The sequence below is a fragment of the Protopterus annectens genome, chromosome 12.part0 (assembly GCF_019279795.1).
Source record: "Protopterus annectens isolate FY-2018-M chromosome 12.part0, PAN1.0, whole genome shotgun sequence".
NCBI lineage: Eukaryota > Metazoa > Chordata > Ceratodontiformes > Protopteridae > Protopterus > Protopterus annectens.
In genome coordinates this window covers 745,882,064-745,899,971 of record NC_056746.1, presented here as the reverse complement: position 1 = coordinate 745,899,971, position 17,908 = coordinate 745,882,064, and the positions used below count along the sequence as shown (strand labels likewise).

Here is a 17,908-nt window from a genome sequence, read left to right as displayed (position 1 = left end):
GGAGGGTTAGCCATGTCATCTGCAGCTGTTGTGATTCCCCTTCAGTCGGGGCAAGGAAAAGCCACTGTTGTGTCAGAATGCTGTGCCCATCCCTGGAAAGCAGCTGCCGCCATTAGTAATGTGGTTGACTCCATTCTTCCTGCAAAAAGGAACAGAAATCTAAGCATGTATCTACTCCTCCTCAATTTTCTAAGACAGGAGTAGTTTAATGGGTCTGGCACAAGGTATAATTTAGGCTATTGCTCCATCTAGTAGAGCAGTTTCTGGTAAAATAAAGATTCCTCTTTTCCTGAAGAGGAAAGATTCTGAATCTGAACAGGAAGATGGCGAGACGGACACTGTTTTCTCTCTCAGATTTCTAACTCCAACTCAGAGGAGAGCTTAGTTTCATATTCTCCCTTGTAGGGATTTCTCTTTCTCTGAGACTATCGCTAGAATGTGCCAGTGTTTTCACTGGGAGAACACAGATTTCTCAGTCCCTCCTTAAAAAGCTATGAGTTTTACAGAAGGATTTTCTGGACCTTATAACCATTCCTCCTGTTGTCAACTTTTGAGGGTGTATGCATTACTGTCTGCAAATTTCCCGCTAGTCACCCAGCTACAGAAAAGAAAGGTAGACAGGATGCATAATATTCTTCAAATTCCTCAGTCTCAACTTTTTATACATTACCAAACCTTGCCCACAGCTAAGTTGATCCCACTGCTGCTATTTTTTTTTTTTTTTTTTAAATTCCAATCCTACTCTTTCCGAGAAGGATGGGAAAATTATTGAGGAGTATGGCAGAAGTGTATACTGCTGCAACTTGGGTTTAAGCTTATGAAAGAATGAGGAACATTATATCTGAAGTTACTTCTTAGGAGGAAAAATCTAGCTTAAATAACTTGGATTCTTTTGCACAGGACACTACTCATTGCTGGTTATACTGTATGTCTCTGCTGACACTTCTTCCCGAGCTATAACCACTGGTACTGTTTTAAGGAGGTTTTTGCATGGCTGCACTCTTAGAACCTTCCACTTGATGTTAAAAATTACATTTGAAATTCACAACTGGATACAGATTTAGTATTTATCTTGGATACAGATTTAGTGATTAGCCCATTTGCTACAGAGGTGATCAAAATGTTAGGTTAAGAGAGCAAGCTGAGATTTTTCAGCTCTCCTTTTCCACATTGCGGGATTTTCTTCTTGGGTAAAAACACTTAGAATGGCAATGGAGTTCCAAAAAAGAACTCTAACCTCCTCAAACCAAGGACAGTCCAATACGTCCGACTATTAAAAAGACCTTGTGACCCACTCCGACCCTGGCCTCCTTTTTCTTTCAGGAAGGCTTGAATTTTTTTTTTCTTTTTCCTCTTTGGTAACAGATTACTTCAGACAAATGGGTTCAGACCATCATTCATCAAAATTACAAATGACAATCATCTTCTTTCGGCTGTTCCTGTCAGGGGTCGCCACAGCGGATTATCTGTTTCCTTTTCTTCCCGTCCTCTGCATCTTGCTCTGCCACACCAACCACCTGCATGTCCTCTCTCACCACATACATAAACCTTATATTAGGCTTCCTCTTTTCCTGTTACCTGGTAGCTTCATCCTTAGCATCTTTTTCCCAATATACTCAGCATCCCTCCTCAGCACATGTCCAAACCAACGTAATCTTGCGCCTCTGGCTTTGTCTCCAAACCTTCCAACCTAGGCTGACCCTCTAATATACTTTTTCCTAATCCTGTCCACTCTCATCACACCCAGTGCAAATCTCATCTAACTTTGCCACATCCAGCTCAAACTCTTGCCTTGTCAATGCCATTGTCTCAAACCCATATAACAGCTGGTCTCACTACCCTCTTGTAGACTTTCCCTTTCACTCTTACTAGTCTGTCACAAATCACTCCTGATAGTCTTCTCCACCCTGCCTGTACTCTTTTCTTCACCTCTCTTCCACACTCACCATTACTCTGAACTACTGATCCCAAGTATTTAAACTCATCTACCTTCGCCATTTCTACCCCTTGCATCCTCACCATTCCTCTAACCTCCCTCTCATTCACACACATTCTGTCTTAGTCCTGCTGACCTTCATTCTTCTCTCTAGAGCATATAGGTTCATAGGTTCACACTAGGCTATCTGCCCTAGGGCATTTATAAGCTTAGCCAGAGTGTGTGTGGCTTTCACCACCCCTTAGGATGAGAATACTATACCCATTAGTTTGCTGTGCCTCTGTCCAGCAGTGATAGAGATGATTCCCGGGGTAAACCTACGATCTCCCATCCACTCGTCAAGATTTCTCTTGAACAGAGTCAGTGAGGGGCTCTGCCTCACATGGACTGGGATTCTGTTCCATAGTGTAGGGAGTCTCTGGGTGATGAATCTGTCCCTCCAGCACGTCCTATTTATATCCGTGTTGAGGTTTAAGTCTCTTGCTCTCGTGGCTCTGGTGGATTTGGATTTTTTGAGGTGGAGCATGTCCATTAATTCCGGGTTGGACATGGCCTTGTATGTCAGGCACAGATCACCTCTGAGCAGACGGTATGCGACTGAATAGAGCTGGAGTTTCTTCAGTCGGGCATCATATGACATATGTCTGAGCCCCTTTATCCTTTTGGTGAGGAACTTTTGGGGTCTTTCCAACTGCTGCAGGTGTTGGGTAAGGTACATTCCGAATGGGGCGTTATACTCAATCATTGGTCTGATAAGTGAAGAGTACAGGGGTACAATGACCTCTCCTGATCTGGATGTGAATCCCTTCATGATCAGGTGGGCAATGTAGAAGGTCTTCCTAACCACTTTGGCAATGTGAGTGTCAAAAGAGAGGTTACTGTCAACTTGGGTCCCCAGGTCCCTGATAACAATGGATTACCACCTATGTGGTAATTAGGGGTTACCTTGTTTTTCCCAAAAGGTATGACTATACATTTTTTGGCATTTAGCTTAAGGCCATGGCTCTGGCACCAGTTTATCCATTTCTATGAGACCTTTCTGGAGGATGTCTGTGTCTGATGGAGCGTCAATTATGGTGCCCAGTTTGCAGTCATCTGCAAATTTTGTCAGCCACAATCTCCCTATGTTTGCCTGCACTTCAGAAAAATAAATGCCGAACAAGAGGGGGGCCCAGGACTGAGCCCTGTGGGACACCGCTCGTGACCGGCTTAGAGTCTGACATGGCACCAGCAACTCTAACCCTGTGTGTTCTGTCCTTGAGCCAGTTTGCAACCCATCTTGTGACATATGGGTTTACATCTAAGCTGGTGAGCTTTTCTATGATGCCCGAGTGGGGTATTGTGTCAACGCTTTGCTAGGTCAAGGTAGGCTGTGTGAACTGCCTTACCCTCATCAATGGCCTTAGTGACTGTTTCAAAAAGTCGACCAAGTTCAAGAGGCAGGATCTGCCCTTGACAAAGCCAAATTGGGTAGGATCCAGTGTCTGTAGGTCCCCAATGTCTTTATTTATGAGTTCCATTATGATCCTCTCCATAGCTTTGCAGACAAGGCTCGTCAAGCTTATGGGGCGGTAATTTCCAGGGTCCGTAGAAGCACCGCCTTTGTGGAGTGGGACCACAGTTGCCATACGCCATTCTTTGGGTACGTATCCTGTAGTAAGGCTAAGATTAAACAGCAGCCTTATGTGTGGGTTTAGTTCCTCATTGAGTTAGTGTACCACACAGCCAGGGACACCGTCCGGTCCCATTGATTCTGTGTTTTTTGCTTTAGAGAGAGCAGCTCTCACCTGGGCATCTGAGATGTTGGGGAGGCTAGACTCTGGTGGGATAGATATTTCTCCTTTGGGGGGGGAGGGGGGGAAGAAATTTGCACTGAACCTGTCTGCCAGTATGTTGGCAATGTCTGTGGGTTCAGTGATTTTTTATCATTTTGGACTAATTCTGAGCATATCTGTGAGTTTCCACCCAGGTTTCTAACATAGCTAAAGAAGGCTTTATGATTGTCTTTTGTGTCATTAGCGATTTTTCTCTCAAAGTTGGCCTTGGATGATTTTATGAGTGATCGTAGTTTTTTGCTAGTATTGATCAGAGATGCCTTCCCATTTAGGGATTTTGCTCTGTCATGTAGTAGCTTTCTCCTCTTGTTGTAGAGTTTGTTTATGGCTGGAGTCCACCAGACCGGGCGCCTGCCTTTGGTGGAAAGGGTCCTGATTTTATTAGGGATTGCTTGATCCATACATTCCTGGAGGTGCTCATATTTGTAAGGGTTTCAGCAGCGTGGGTTGTGGTTTCCACTGGCCCGGGGGCCTTGAAGGATACCACTCCAGTCTTAAGAAGTGTGAAGTTTGCTTTTGAGAAGTTCTTCACTGTGGTCTTTTTTGCTGGGGGTGGGGGCGGGATGTGGATCTCCAGTGAGATTCATTTATGGTCTGATCTCACCAATGAGGGATATACTTCCGGTGTGGAGCATTTTGTCCCCATGTTTGTGATGATCAGGTCTAGTATATTTTCTCCTCTTGTGGGAATGGTGACTAGTTGTTCCATAGCATTTGAGTTTATGAACTCAAGGAACCTTTGGGCTAGGGTGTTGGGGCTTGAGTAATGTTCCCAGTCTATGTTTGGGTAGTTGAAGTCACCCAATATGATGGTGTTTGGAGAGACATTCATACTCTCCAGTGTCTTCAGGAAGGCTGTGTGGGCTTCCTGAGTTTGAGAAGGTGGTCTGTAGCATGTTACAAACTGTAGGGCAGTTTTACCTATGGTTAATTGCACCTGGATGGTCTCTGATGCTTCGTGCATTGCCACTAACCTGGAGGTGTGGGTATCCTTTATGAATATGGATACTCCCCCTCCTTTTGTGGTTCGGTCCGGATTTTGGGGCTGGAACGCATGATATGAGGTATAACCCGATAGTGCTGGGGTGCTCTTAGGAGCCTTGAACCAGGTTTCAGTCACAGCACAGACATCGATGTTCTCCATACTGAGGAGGGCTTCGAGGGCGTGCATCTTGAGGTTTAGACTTCTGGCATTGAGCAGTATTACCCTTAGTTTTTCTCCATTTTTGTTTTCTAGGTGGTAGGTTTATCATTTGAGCCTTGCCTAAAAAGGCACTATGGGGTGGCAATAGCCTTTGCCAATATCCGGAAGCCCAGGGTGACAGGTGCAAGCCGTCCCTCAGAAGCAGCGTGGCTTGTCAAGCATGTCATCCCAGGCAGACAGACATTGGATCCCCTTAGAATGACACCAGTAATTAAGCCAATTATTAAAGCTGATCATTTTGTCTCTGTATTGTCGCATCATTCTTGGTGAGGGTAGGATACTGCTCAGGGTCAGGGTCATACCGGCCTGGGCTACATAATCTGAGAGCTCCTCTAGGTCTTTTTTCATGTAGTCCAGGGAGGTACGTCTCAGGTCGTTCACACCGGCATGGACAATGTCTGAGTCATACTTGTACTTGCTGTGGAGTGACCCGAGTGCTTGTGTTATGTGGCGGATTCTAGTGCCTGACAGGCAGCTTACTGTGATCTTTTCCTTGTTCATATCTTCATCTCTCCAGTGTTTCCTCCACCTGTTCCCTACTCTCACTACAGATCACAATGTCATCATAGTCCACAGGGACTCCTGTCTGATCTAGTCTGTAACCTGTCCATCACCATTGCAAATAAGGGCTCAGAGCTGGATCCTTGATGTAACCCCACCTCCAACTTAAAGGCATCCGTCACTCCCACCACAGACCTCACCACTGTCACTACCCTCATACATATCCTGTACCACTCTTGACACTCCTGACTTCCTCATACAATACCACAACTCTCTCTAGGTACCCTGTCATATGCTTTCTCTAAATCTACAAAAACACAATGCAGCTTCTTCTGACCTTCTCCATTAACACTCTCAGAGCAAACATCACATCTGCAGTGCTCTTTCCCGGCATGAAACCATATTGCTCATCACTAATCACATCCCTTCTTAACGTAGCTTCCACTATTCTTTCCCATAACTTCATGCTGTGACTGATCAATGTAATGCCTCTGTAGTTACTACAGCTCTGCACATCACCCTTATTCTTAAAAATCTGTACCAAAACACTTTCTCCATTCCTCAGGCATCCTCTCACTTTCCAAGATTTCATTAAACAATCTGGTTAAAAACTCCACTGCCATTTCACCTAAACATCTCCATGCTTCCACAGGTACGTCATCTGGACCAACAGCCTTTCCATTCTTCACCCTCTTCATAGCTATCCTTACTTTCGCCTTGCTAATCCATTGTACTTCATGATTCACTATCCCATCATCCAACCCTCTCTCCCTCTCATTCTCTTCATTTATCAACCCCTCAAAGTACTCTTTCCATCTCCTCAACACACACTACTCGCCTGTGAGTATGTTTCCCTCATTATCCTTTATCACCTTTACCTGCTGCTCTGTAGCATTGTTGCCGCACAGCAAGAGGTTCTCCCGTTCGATTCTCGGCTTTGGTTGGGAGTGCCTTCTGTGTGGAGTCTGCATGTCCTCCCCGCAGTCCAGTGGGCATTCGAAAGACATGCGTTGAATGGGCGTGCCTTCGTTGAAGGCTGGGCATCGGGCTGGCAACTCTGCACCATAAAACCCAACTGCCAATCATTAGCAGACTGGAGTTCCGCTGTGGCGACCCCTAACTGGGAAAAGCCGAAAGACAAACAACCTTTACCTGCTACACATCTTTCCTAGCTCGGTCCCTCTGTCTAGCCAATAAGTACAGGTCCTTTTCTCCCTCAGTGTTCAACCTTTCATACTCTTCATATGCCTTATCCTTAGCCTTTGCCACCTCTCTCTTTGCCATGCACCTCATCTCCTTATACTCCTGTCTACTTCCATCTCAGACCATCCCACTTCTTTGCCAGCCTCCTTCTCTGTATACTCTCCTGCACTTCCTCATTCCACCATGTCTCCTTGTAGTCCTTCCTTTGCCCAGACGTCATACCAAGCACCTTTCTAGCAGTCTCCCTTACTAGCTCTGCTGTTGCTCAGCTATTTGGTAACTCTTCACTGCCACCCAGTGCCTGTCTTAACTCATCCCTGAACTCCACCTCACAATTACCCTTTTTCAATTTCCATTTGATCCTTGGTGCTGCCCTCGCACTCCTCTTTCGGATCAAAGTCATCCTACAAACCACCATCCTATGCTGCCTAACTACACTTTCCCCAGTCACTACTTTAGTCTCCAATCTCCTTCAAACCAGCCCTCCTACACAAGATATAATCCACCTGTGTGGATCTTCCTCCACTCTTGTATGTCACCCTATGCTCCTCCCTCTTAATATAAATGACATTGGGAGGAAATTCCTCCTTTCCTTCTTGGAGACAGATTCTGGATCACCTGTTTCTGATAGTGCCCTAATTGAAAAATGTCACTTCACAACCTGTTATCTCTTCCTCTTAAGATTCCTGATGATTTCAAACTTGGGTATTTATCCTCACATTCCTATTCATTCAGATTTCAGACCTTTCTCAACATTCTGTATGTTTGGATCACTCTCTACCTTAACCTTTGGACTTTCACTCTTACCTAAATGTTCATAAAGTATCTAGCTCCAGTTACAGTTCACTGCAGACTACAGGGTACCAATATTTTTCCAAATTTAGACAATTTGCTTATCTTTGCACAGTCTTTTTCAAAGTATCAGGAATCTCTCTCTCTTGGGTGAGACATCTCTTACAAAAGATGGGATTGCAAGAAAACATTCAAAAGTCTGACTTCTCACAGGACTATTCCTGGAATGTCAGAGAACTCTTTTTCCCCAACAGGAAAAAAAAATTAAAATTTATCCTTGGATAAGCTTCTAAGGTTTTCCACTCAGACTTCAGCCACTGTGAGGAACTACCTCAGGATTGTGGGTAGTATTGCATCTGACAGTCATGAAATCCCTGGCAAGACTCCACATGGGAAAGGCACAGCGGTATCTGAAATCTCTCTGGTCCCAGCATCAACACCCTTTACCTTTTCAAATCCCAGTGCTGGAGTCTGTCAGAAGAGAAATCTTTTGGTGGCGATAATGGATATCTAAGTCCAGGTCTCCCCTTCTCCCTCCTTGCTCCAAATCAGTTACCACAGATGCTTTAGACTTCGCTTGTGGAGCAGTTTCATGAGGAATAAAAGTGCAGGGGTGTCTGACACCAAGGCCAGGTGCAACCACAAATATCTAGAAGATGCTTGCCCTGATCAAGACAACTCTCTGAACCATCTTTTGCCCCCAGGACATCTTCAAAATGATTTTAGCAATACCACAGTCTTCTGGTACATCAGCAAGGGAGGGGATCCAGGTTTTACTCGCTTTGCAGACTATCCATGTTAACTTGGGATATAGCTTCACAGCACAAACTCACCCTACCTGCATTCTACATTCTGTCAGAGCAAAACTGTGTGGCAGACAAGCTGAGCAGGCCCAGGGCAAACCCTCAGAAATGAAAACCAGTGGGTCTTCCAAGATTTGATCCATCTGTGGGGAGCTGGCAAGATTTTGTTCCTGGATGCTATGCAAAATGTGGAAGACAGATGCCTCTTCTCTTTGAACAGGAATGTTCCTGTATGAGTTTCCACCTTTTCTAATATTCAGGGTACTTCTGAAAATTCAGAAGGAATCTCCCAAAATCACTGCAATGACTCCCTCCTGGCCGAGCCAACTGATTCTCCCCTTCTTCCAGAAATGGCCAGGGGTAATTGCCACAAGCTTCCTTGCAGACTGGATCTACTCACAAGAAAAGGGGTGCCTGATAAACTCCAGCATCGATCATTTTCAACTGAATACCTGGGAAACTTCTTAATTCCTTTAAGGCAACTTTTTATGGATGATGTGCAGTGGGTATTATGTGAGGAAAGAAAGCCTGCCACTAGAATGGAAAAGGTTTTCTAGCTGGTGTCAATGACATCACCACCCATTCAGGGCTGTTTTTTCTCCGTTTTACAATAACTATGTGAGGTTCTATCCCATGGCCTTTCTTATTCCTCTATCACGGTTCATTTAATTGGCCATTTTAGCATGACTGCCCATAGATCCTCCTCTTTCAATGCAGTCTCATGTCAAAATTTTCTTGAAAGGGGTTTTGCATAAGACGCTGCGATGTAAACTGGCGTCCCCACCTTGGGATCTTAATTTTGTGTCAGAGAAACTAACACCTGCTCCATTTGAACCAAACAATCTGGCTGACTTGAGAATCTTAACATGGAAAACAGTTTTGCTGACTGCTCTGACATCTGCAAGAAGACTATCTTAGTTTCACAAGCTCTTATGTCTAGTCAACCCTACCTCATTTTCCACAGGGAGAGGGTTTCTTTGAGAACCAGTCCTTCCATTATGCCTAAAGTGGTATCCAAGTTTATTTTAAGCTGAACTATCCATCGCCTCAATTTTCTTTACTGGATCTAAAAATAAAAGAGAAAGGATACCCACTACCTTGGATGTCCACCAACAACTTTGGTACTATCTTGACAGAACTCTCTCTCTCATCTTCATATCAATTGTGTACTTCTTATGAGTAGAAGTAGAAGGGACCCTAACCTATGTCAGACAAGCTGTTTCCAAAAAGTTATACTCACCTTAACAAATCTGTTCCAGACGGGGTAGAGTCCCCTCCCTACCAGAGCCTTTGCTTCATCTATGGCTTTTTGGCATGGGGTGGATTCTAGATAGTCTAGAAGATGCTACTTGGTTCTCTGTACATAGTTTTACAAAACACCAAGCTTGATTCCTTCTCTAGGTCCAGACCAGCCTTTGTTACGACCATTACCAAGGGGCTCTTGGACTCTTCTACTACTTCCACCTACCAAATGTAGCTATGGTAATTTACCCATACAGCCAAGACCACTGAAGTAGTGATCAATATGAAGAACAGTACAGGTTTGTAAGCTGAACGTACCATAACAGTAGATGTTTGAATGATCACTGCTGCAGTAGCCGCTCCCTCCCTCCACCCCCTTGTATTTTGGTGTATTTTATAGCAGGGTGTAGACATTTATGTTTTGTTGTTCCTAGCATAGTCTTTTCAAGGCTCAGCCTCCTTTTCTGCTGGCAGGAAAGCTCTGAAGGGCTTTGCAACCTAACTTGCCTTTTAGTCAGCTCAGCTCGAGCTGCTTGACAGTGGGGGTGCCTGGAAGGCGTCCTGAAGCTTGGAAGTTGGCCAGCCATTATATCCTTGAGAGGATAAGATATAACCCATATAGCTAAAGTTATTGCAGCAGTGACCATTCAATCATCTACTGTTACGGTAAGTTCATCTTACACAATTATACTTTACATTCTAAATTAAAGTTTTTCTGTAACCAGGCTGAACCTGAAAAATGGTCCATTCAGACCAATATTCTACCCTAACAAACTAAAAAATAAACTTGTCAAAAATCAACATAACTCCACAGATGTATTTCAACTACTACTGAATTTACCTAAATTAAGTTCAGGGAGCAAATTCAGAAAGCAGCATACTTCTGAAAGAAACAAAACAGCCCTAGAGGCACATTTCTAAATTTGTATTTAACTTCATGTATTTTATTTTACAGGCAAACTCAAAACTTAGTCCACACCTCTACTACTATTTCTTGAACCATGTTCTGCAGCAAGTATTCAAAGCAAATACTAAACAATGAATGTCCCAGCTGTTAGCTGCCCTGTCACTTGGTTTACTATATCTTCCCATTTTCAACGCTCTTTGAAGGGCGCAGACTGTAGCAGTCAAAATATGTTGTATCCAGCACTCCCCCTCCCTTTGCACACTCATCAAGCAATACACACTGACTGACCTGTGAGGAGACTAAGAACAGTTGGCACTTGATCCAGCAGCAGTTTTCTGAGCTCCTCCTTCCGTGCAATACTAAGGTCTTCTCGTGGGCATGCCAGTTCCTCGGATGTTGTCTTCAGCATTATTAAACCAAGAGGAGTAGTAGATGGTGACTGAATCAGCTACAAGAAAATGGAAAAACGCCATGACATTTCCTATGAAACACTGTTCCAAGCTAGGCATCTGTAGAACATAAAATGTTTTGTACTTCTAGTCTGTTACAACTCAGTGAAATTGAATTAAATTAGCAAAATAAATAAAATCAGCCCACTCCAGAAAATATTAAAATAAAGTGATATTTATAAAGATGTACAACATCTGCAAACATTTTAAATGAATCTATAATTTTTCCTTACAGAACAGTGGCACCTGAACCATCCACAAGACAATGGCCAATGAGCTGTTCATTAAATATCTACCCACAAAAGACTTCATCTGAGCATCTAAATACAACTAACCTCATTTACCCACAAATTTTCATCAGTAAAGGCAAGGGCAACCCAAAGGATGGAGTGAGTTCAGAAAACTGTAAACCAATAATATCAAAGCACTCCAGTATCCACGCCAATAAGTGCGAGTTTACCATTCATGTCCGGACTTTTTACCCATCTACTTATGAACACAGCATGTTTTATAGCCATTCAAAGGCTTGATTTTCATACTACTCTCCTTTAAATACTTTGATCTGTACCATATGTGAACATATCAAGTGTCGCTCATTACAAGGAACATTCCTCATTTTGAGTCTTAAAAGGTCAATGTTCCTCGAAATTCCACTTTAAAAAGGGTGCATCACACATTCAGTGTCAAGTAAAAAATAAAAAAAAATAAAAAAAAAAAAAGTTAGTTTATTCTGTGAGTATTCTAGCTGAAGTTTTCAGTAAGCTGCTAGCAAGTATTCCACATTTAGGTTCATAGGTTAGTACTAAGCTAACTGCCCTTGTGAGCCATTTTATCCCTTGTGAGCCTCAAACCCTGCACCTTGCGTTTGTCAGGAAAAAACCTTAACCATCAGGCCACCCTTCTCAACCCTTTTGTTCCACATTATGAGTAGTGTTCTTCATTTTGGAGATGAAAGGTTTAGAAAACTTTAGAAATGGCAGCAACCCCCCTCCCAATACACACAAGCATCTGCTGCCTCAGAAATACATATACATGTATTCAGCTCCACTGATGTAGAAGGATAAAATGTTGACTGATCTAGGCAACCCATGCTTAACTAGCAGCTTGTGAGCCTGTGTTGTAGCTGATGTAGGGGTAGGACAGGAGCTACTAGGCTTTGCCAGCAGAGGTGGGGGCAAGTTTAGAGTGCTCGTGACAACGCCAGGTGGATACTGATTATCCCATGGAGCACTGGCTTCAAAGGAAGGCAAGGCTGTCCTAAGGGTTACATCACTCGAGGAAGAGGGTAACACTCCCTCACTGATGAGGTCCACTGGTCTTCCATTACCAAGTGTGTTACTGCTCATGCACAGTGGAGTTAGGGATGCGAACAGCAAAAACCGTAAGAACCTTTGATGGCCACTTCAATGATGAGTCATCTCTTACCTTTGTTTAGGGAACAAATGGGCCAGCTGACTAAGAAAGATCGTCAGTCAGCAGGGTCAAAAACCTCAAGTGACTGCTGTTCTCAAATGGGGCAAGTAACACTGTCAAAGCCATAAACTCCTCCACAAAGACCTTCACTTTAGACACCCAGCAGCCTTTTCTTGACTAAACAATGAAAGTTGCAGTCAAAAGATTACTGGGCATGCACACACATCCTGCACAGACGTTTCTTAATGGACTGCCACCTAATGATAAAAACCTTAAGAGTGTTACCTCCAATAAATCTTTTCTTAGCTGACCCTCCAGTTATCCAGTCTAACAATGGCGACCAGGGTGAGCAGTTGACTACATTTTGCTGCCATCATTACAACTGAATTAGTTCATTTAAAACTCTTGAATTTGCACATTATGTTGATACCAGGTAAAAACTAATTTAACAATGTGCTGCCATTTTTTTTACTTCTTGGCAGATTAATAAATCAACTTTGAAGTGTGTGCGTTTCTTGTGGCCTAAGAATGTGTCAACTTTTCATTGTAAATGATAGAGAAAATAAATGCATGAAATTCATAACTGAAGTGTAAAGTGTAACATTCTGCATTTTCTTGGAAAAGATCTAGTCACACAAGGGTTTTGAAATGGAAGGAAAAAAACATAAAATACATTTATAAAGCTCTTATGGTGACTCACTCATTAGTAATTACTGAAGAAAAATAAGAAATTATGTACTCACCATAACGTTCAATCTGAGTAGGTGGCTTCATTTGTCTGCAACCTGTGGGTCTTGGATCCGATATCGGCTCCAAGCCGGCAACTTGTTTCATAGCCAATGGATCCGAGCTCCTAGCTCCTTCCCTCACCCATAATCCCCTGCCAACCCCTCCATGACCTCAGATCAAGTTTGCCCCTCTATAGATACCCAAAAAAGGTATTCCAATAAACCACCTAGATAGATTCATTCTGAAGGCCAGGGGGAAGGAGGGGGGGGGATGGTTGCAGACAAAGCCACCTACTCAGATGGAACGTTATGGTGAGTACATAACTTCTTAATCTGAAGTAGGGACTTCATTTGTCAGCAACCTGTGGGACAGAGTCCCCAGCTACCTGAATCTTGGGCGGCCATCATGGAAGGATATTGCGGAGCCAAAGGATGCTCTCCCTCTAGAAATTACGTCCAGTTTGTAGTGGTTAATAAAGGTATGAGATGAGGCCCAAGTGGCTGCCGAACAAATATCATCCAACGGAACTCTAGATTTGAAGGCAGCAGAAGTAGAGATGGAACGAGTGGAATGTGCGCGAACTCCTCCAGGTGCGGGTCTCCCAGAAGCTTAGTACGCTAAAAGAATACATTGGGAAATCCAGTGTGACAAGGTGATTTTTGAGACTGCTTTCCCCAAATTGAATTTGGCTAAGGAAATGAACAGCTGGTCGGATTGCCTGTGACCAGCAGTCCTATGAGCATAAAAACGTAGCTGCCTATGAACATCTAATGAGTGCAGCTTGTACTCTCCTTTATTCTGACATTTAGGAAAGAAGACCGGTAGATTTATGGATTGATTTATATTGGTTTCTGATACTATTTTGGGAAGGAAGGAGGGATTGGTCCTGAGGTACACTCTGTCCGGATGAAAAATCAAGTAAGGAAGCTTCACAGAAAGGGCTTGAAGTTCCGAAACTCTTTTCGCTGAAGTAATGGCTGCAAGGAATGCTGTTTTCCAGGACAAGTATTTGAGATCCACTGAAGCGGCAGGCTCAAATGGGGGAGCAGTTAGGGCTTGAAGAACTAGTGAAAGATCCCAAGGGGGTACAGCTTCTTTGATAGGGGGCTCTGAGAGCCGACTTCCACTCAGATCCGATGAAGGGATCGGAGCTGGGGCCGAGACAGTCGGATCCGAAGGACCAGTGTGCTCCGACCTGGACTGAGCTGAAGGCACACTGAATCCCTTGGATTCAAAGCTCGGGCCAGGCTCAGAGAGGTCGGATCCGACAGACTCTAGGGCAGGGTCGGATTCAAAGTACTGTCGGCGCTGACCCACCCCTGGCTCCGGCGCTGCCCGGCTCCGAACGCTCCGAACCCGGGAAGCGGGTCGAAGAAGGAGCAATCTGAGCAAAAAAGGGTGTCGAGCTCCCCCCCGAAGGGGGGGGGGGGGGGCAAGAGCACTCCCATCTGCAGCTGGGCCTGGATGAACCTTCGCATCATCCGGTTCCAAGTCTGCATCTGACATACCGTAAGTCGATCTCGATGAGGCCACCGAGGCAGGCCTGGAATGCCACCTCGATGACCTCGATGGAGATCGGGCCTCCTCCTCCTCGGGTCCTGGGGAGAAACAAGGAGATCGGAGGAGACCTAGAAGCTGTGGAGGGAGAAGCCCGCTTAGCCGGTGGGGCCAAAGCGGAGGCCTCGGCCTGCCACTTGTGGTGCTTCTCCCTCTGTTTCTCCCTCCTGGCCTCCCTGTCCTCAGGCACATTAGCAGGAGTTTGAGTCCCGGCCGAAGGAAGGGGGGCAGGAGTGGCTACCACCACAGGCTGTGGTAGTGCCATGGGAGGAGCGGGGGCCGAAGCAGAGTCCGGGGGCAAATGTCCCGCCAGGACCAACTTCGATCTCCGCTCTTTCAGTGCCCTGGGGTTGAACGCTGCACAGATGGTACAGCCTGAGGAGAGGTGTTCAACGCCAAGGCACCGAACGCACCGAGTGTGGCCATCAGCCAGGGAGGGCTTATGGCCACACTCTGTACATTTTGAAAAAATGGCTTTTGGGGCCTCTGCCATACTGGAGGGAAGAATGTACTACACAAGCACACAGGCCCCAAAACACTAACACACACACTCACTAACGACCAGAGAGGGGAGGGAAAAAACTATATAAAAAGTACAAATAATAAAGGGAACCTAACACTTACACACTGTTTTAAGTCTAAAGACAGAAAAAAAGGAAGAACACACACTTCTTAATAAATCGCTAAGAGCTCTGAAAAATCCAGCTAGTCACAAGCGCGGCAAACTAGATCTGAGGTCATGGAGGGTTGGCAGGGGATTATGGCTGAGGGGAGGAGCTAGGAGCTCAGATCCATTGGCTATGAAACAAGTTGCCGGTTCGGATCCGATATCGGATCCAAGACCCACAGGTTGCTGACAAATGAAGTCCCTACTTCAAATCAATTTTTATGTTCCTAACATTTTTTCGACTTGGGGGGGAAAAAAAACTCTTGCAGTATTTTGCTACTCAAAGTACAGTTTTGTACCTACCATAAATGTAGATGTCCGATAGATATGCAACTGCAGTCATAACAAATGGGTTGTCCTGCCTCAGGCAGCCCTCGGTCAGCCAGATTCCAAAGTCTGGGTCCGGCGTCGGCTGGTGTCACCTCCTCTCCGACGTCAGAATGGCTGGTGTATAAAGGCATCGGCCGACGCCATCTTCTTCAGTGTTTCTTGCCCCAGATGCCAGGTGCCCTCCTAGGAAGGCTAAATTTAGTGAATGGATAAACAATTCCAGACATGCACAACAGTAATAAACAGATACACCATAGGAGATACCACCAGCTAATAGGAATAGGGGTAGTGGACCAATAAAGAAAGTTGCAGGGGGGTAGGAGGGTGGGAAAATCCGACTGCAGTTGCATATCTATCGGACATCTACATTTATGGTAGGTACAAAACTGTACTATGTCCTTCAAGAATGCAACTGTAGTCATAACATATGGGTTGAATACCATAGCCAAGCTGGGGGTGGATGGAACTAAGAAAGGGATGGTGTAGCTAAAATGCCCTGCAGGACTGCTGAAGCAAAGCCTGCTCGGGATCTGGAGTATAAAGGCAGGTTGTAGTGCTTGGTAAATGTATGCACGGAGCTCCATGTAGCAGCCTCTAGAATGTCCTTTGTAGCCACTCCTCTGAGGAAAGCTGTGGATGTGGCTATAGCTCTGGTGGAATGTGGCCTAATATTGGCTGGCACACCTTTTCCGTGGAAAGAATAGCAGAATCTGATGGTGTCCAATCCATTTTGAAATCGTTTGTTTGGAGATTGCTTTTCCTTGTACTCCAGCAGCATAGGCTACAAACAGTTGGTCAGACTTTCTGGTTGCCTTAGTTCTGACCAAGTAGTAGCGTAGTTGCCTGTGTATGTCCAAAGTATGCAGCAGTTTTTCCCCCCTGTTTTGAGAATTGGGGAAGAAAGTAGGCAGGTGAATAGCTTGATTTAAAGACACCCTGGAAATTACTTTTGGCACGAATGTAGGATTGGTTCTTAGAGAAACTCTGTCCTGATGAAAAATGAGGAAAGGAGGTACTGCCATGAGTGCGCCTGTATCTCCGAGACTCTTCTTGCAGATGTGACTGCCAATAGAAAGACCATTTTCCATGATAGAAGTTGCATCTCTGAAGTTGCTGCTGGCACAAAGGGAGGAAGAGTTAATTTTTCCAAAACGAAATTGAGGTCCCATGCAGGTACTGGTTGTTTTCTGGGAGGTTTGATATTCTTTATCCCTCTTAGGAACTGTCTTAGCAAAGGATGTGAAAACAGTGGTGGATCACAATTGTATTTTGCTGAGATTGCTGAGGCGTGAATCTTTATAGAAGAATATGAGAGTCCAGTATGAAACATTTCTGTCAAGTATTCCAATACCGGAGGTATACTCAGTAATGTTGTATCCTGACCCCTGTTGGCATTCCAGATGCTGAACCTCTTCCACTTGGCTGAATAGGTTTTCCTTGTGGAAGGTCTGCGTACTTCCAGTAAGATCTCTTGAACTTTTTTGGAAAGCGAGATAGCGGAAGGAGTCATGGTAAGCTACAGGCTGTCAGATGCAATGTTTTCAGGTTTTGATGGACAGTCCTGTAATTGTGTTGTGTTAGAAGCAGGGGCCATAGGGGCAGAGGCCACGGTTTGGTCTGAGTTATGCTCAACAGCAATGGGTACCAGTGTTGCCTTGGCCAGTCTGGAGCTATCAAAATGCCTGTTGGCTGTTCTGCTTTGATCTTCAGTATCACCTTGGCCAGCAGAGGTAGAGGAGGGAATGCATACATTTTTAGGGAATTCCAGCTGAAGGAGAGGGCATCCGTTTTCCAGGCTAGAGGATGGTGGGTCCTTGTGCAGAACTTTTCCAGGTGATTCATGTGAGAAGCAAAGAGATCTACGTCCGGTCTTCCCCATGTCTTTGTTATTTGAGAGAAAATGTGAGGATGCAGCATCCATTCGTGTGGATCCAAGAAATTTCTGCTCAGCTTGTCCGCCAGTATATTGTCCTTGCCCGGCACAAACTGGGATTGCAAATGTATCTTCAGACTCAGGGATTTTTCCCAGAGAATCATTGTTAGTCTGCAGAGGGGATAAGAATGACTGCCTCCCTGCTTGTTTATATACCACATGACAGTGGTGTTCTGTCCTTATTAGCAAATGTCCTTGTTGTAGTGATCTTTCAAAAGTCTCGATTGCATGCATCACTGCCAACATCTCTTTCTGGTTTATGTGCAGATGTCTTTCCCTTGGTGTCCATAGACCTTGAATGCATCTGCCCTCCATGTGCGCCCCCCATCCATGATCTGAGGAGTCTGTTGTAATCATTTGACCTGCTTGAGGTCTGCTAAAAGACATGCCTTTGTTTGACTTGCTTG

The 17,908-nt window shown here is 44.8% G+C and overlaps 1 protein-coding gene across 1 annotated transcript in view; it reads right to left on the bottom strand.

Moving 5' to 3' along the window:
* Positions 1 to 17,908, bottom strand: part of XPO6 (exportin 6) — a gene marked incomplete in the record, with an annotated part of 1,798,279 nt that overhangs the window by 1,397,352 nt on the left and 383,019 nt on the right. The window contains 1 exon segment of the mRNA XM_044089811.1: positions 10,712 to 10,871. Coding sequence (XP_043945746.1) covers positions 10,712 to 10,871 — 160 coding nt within the window.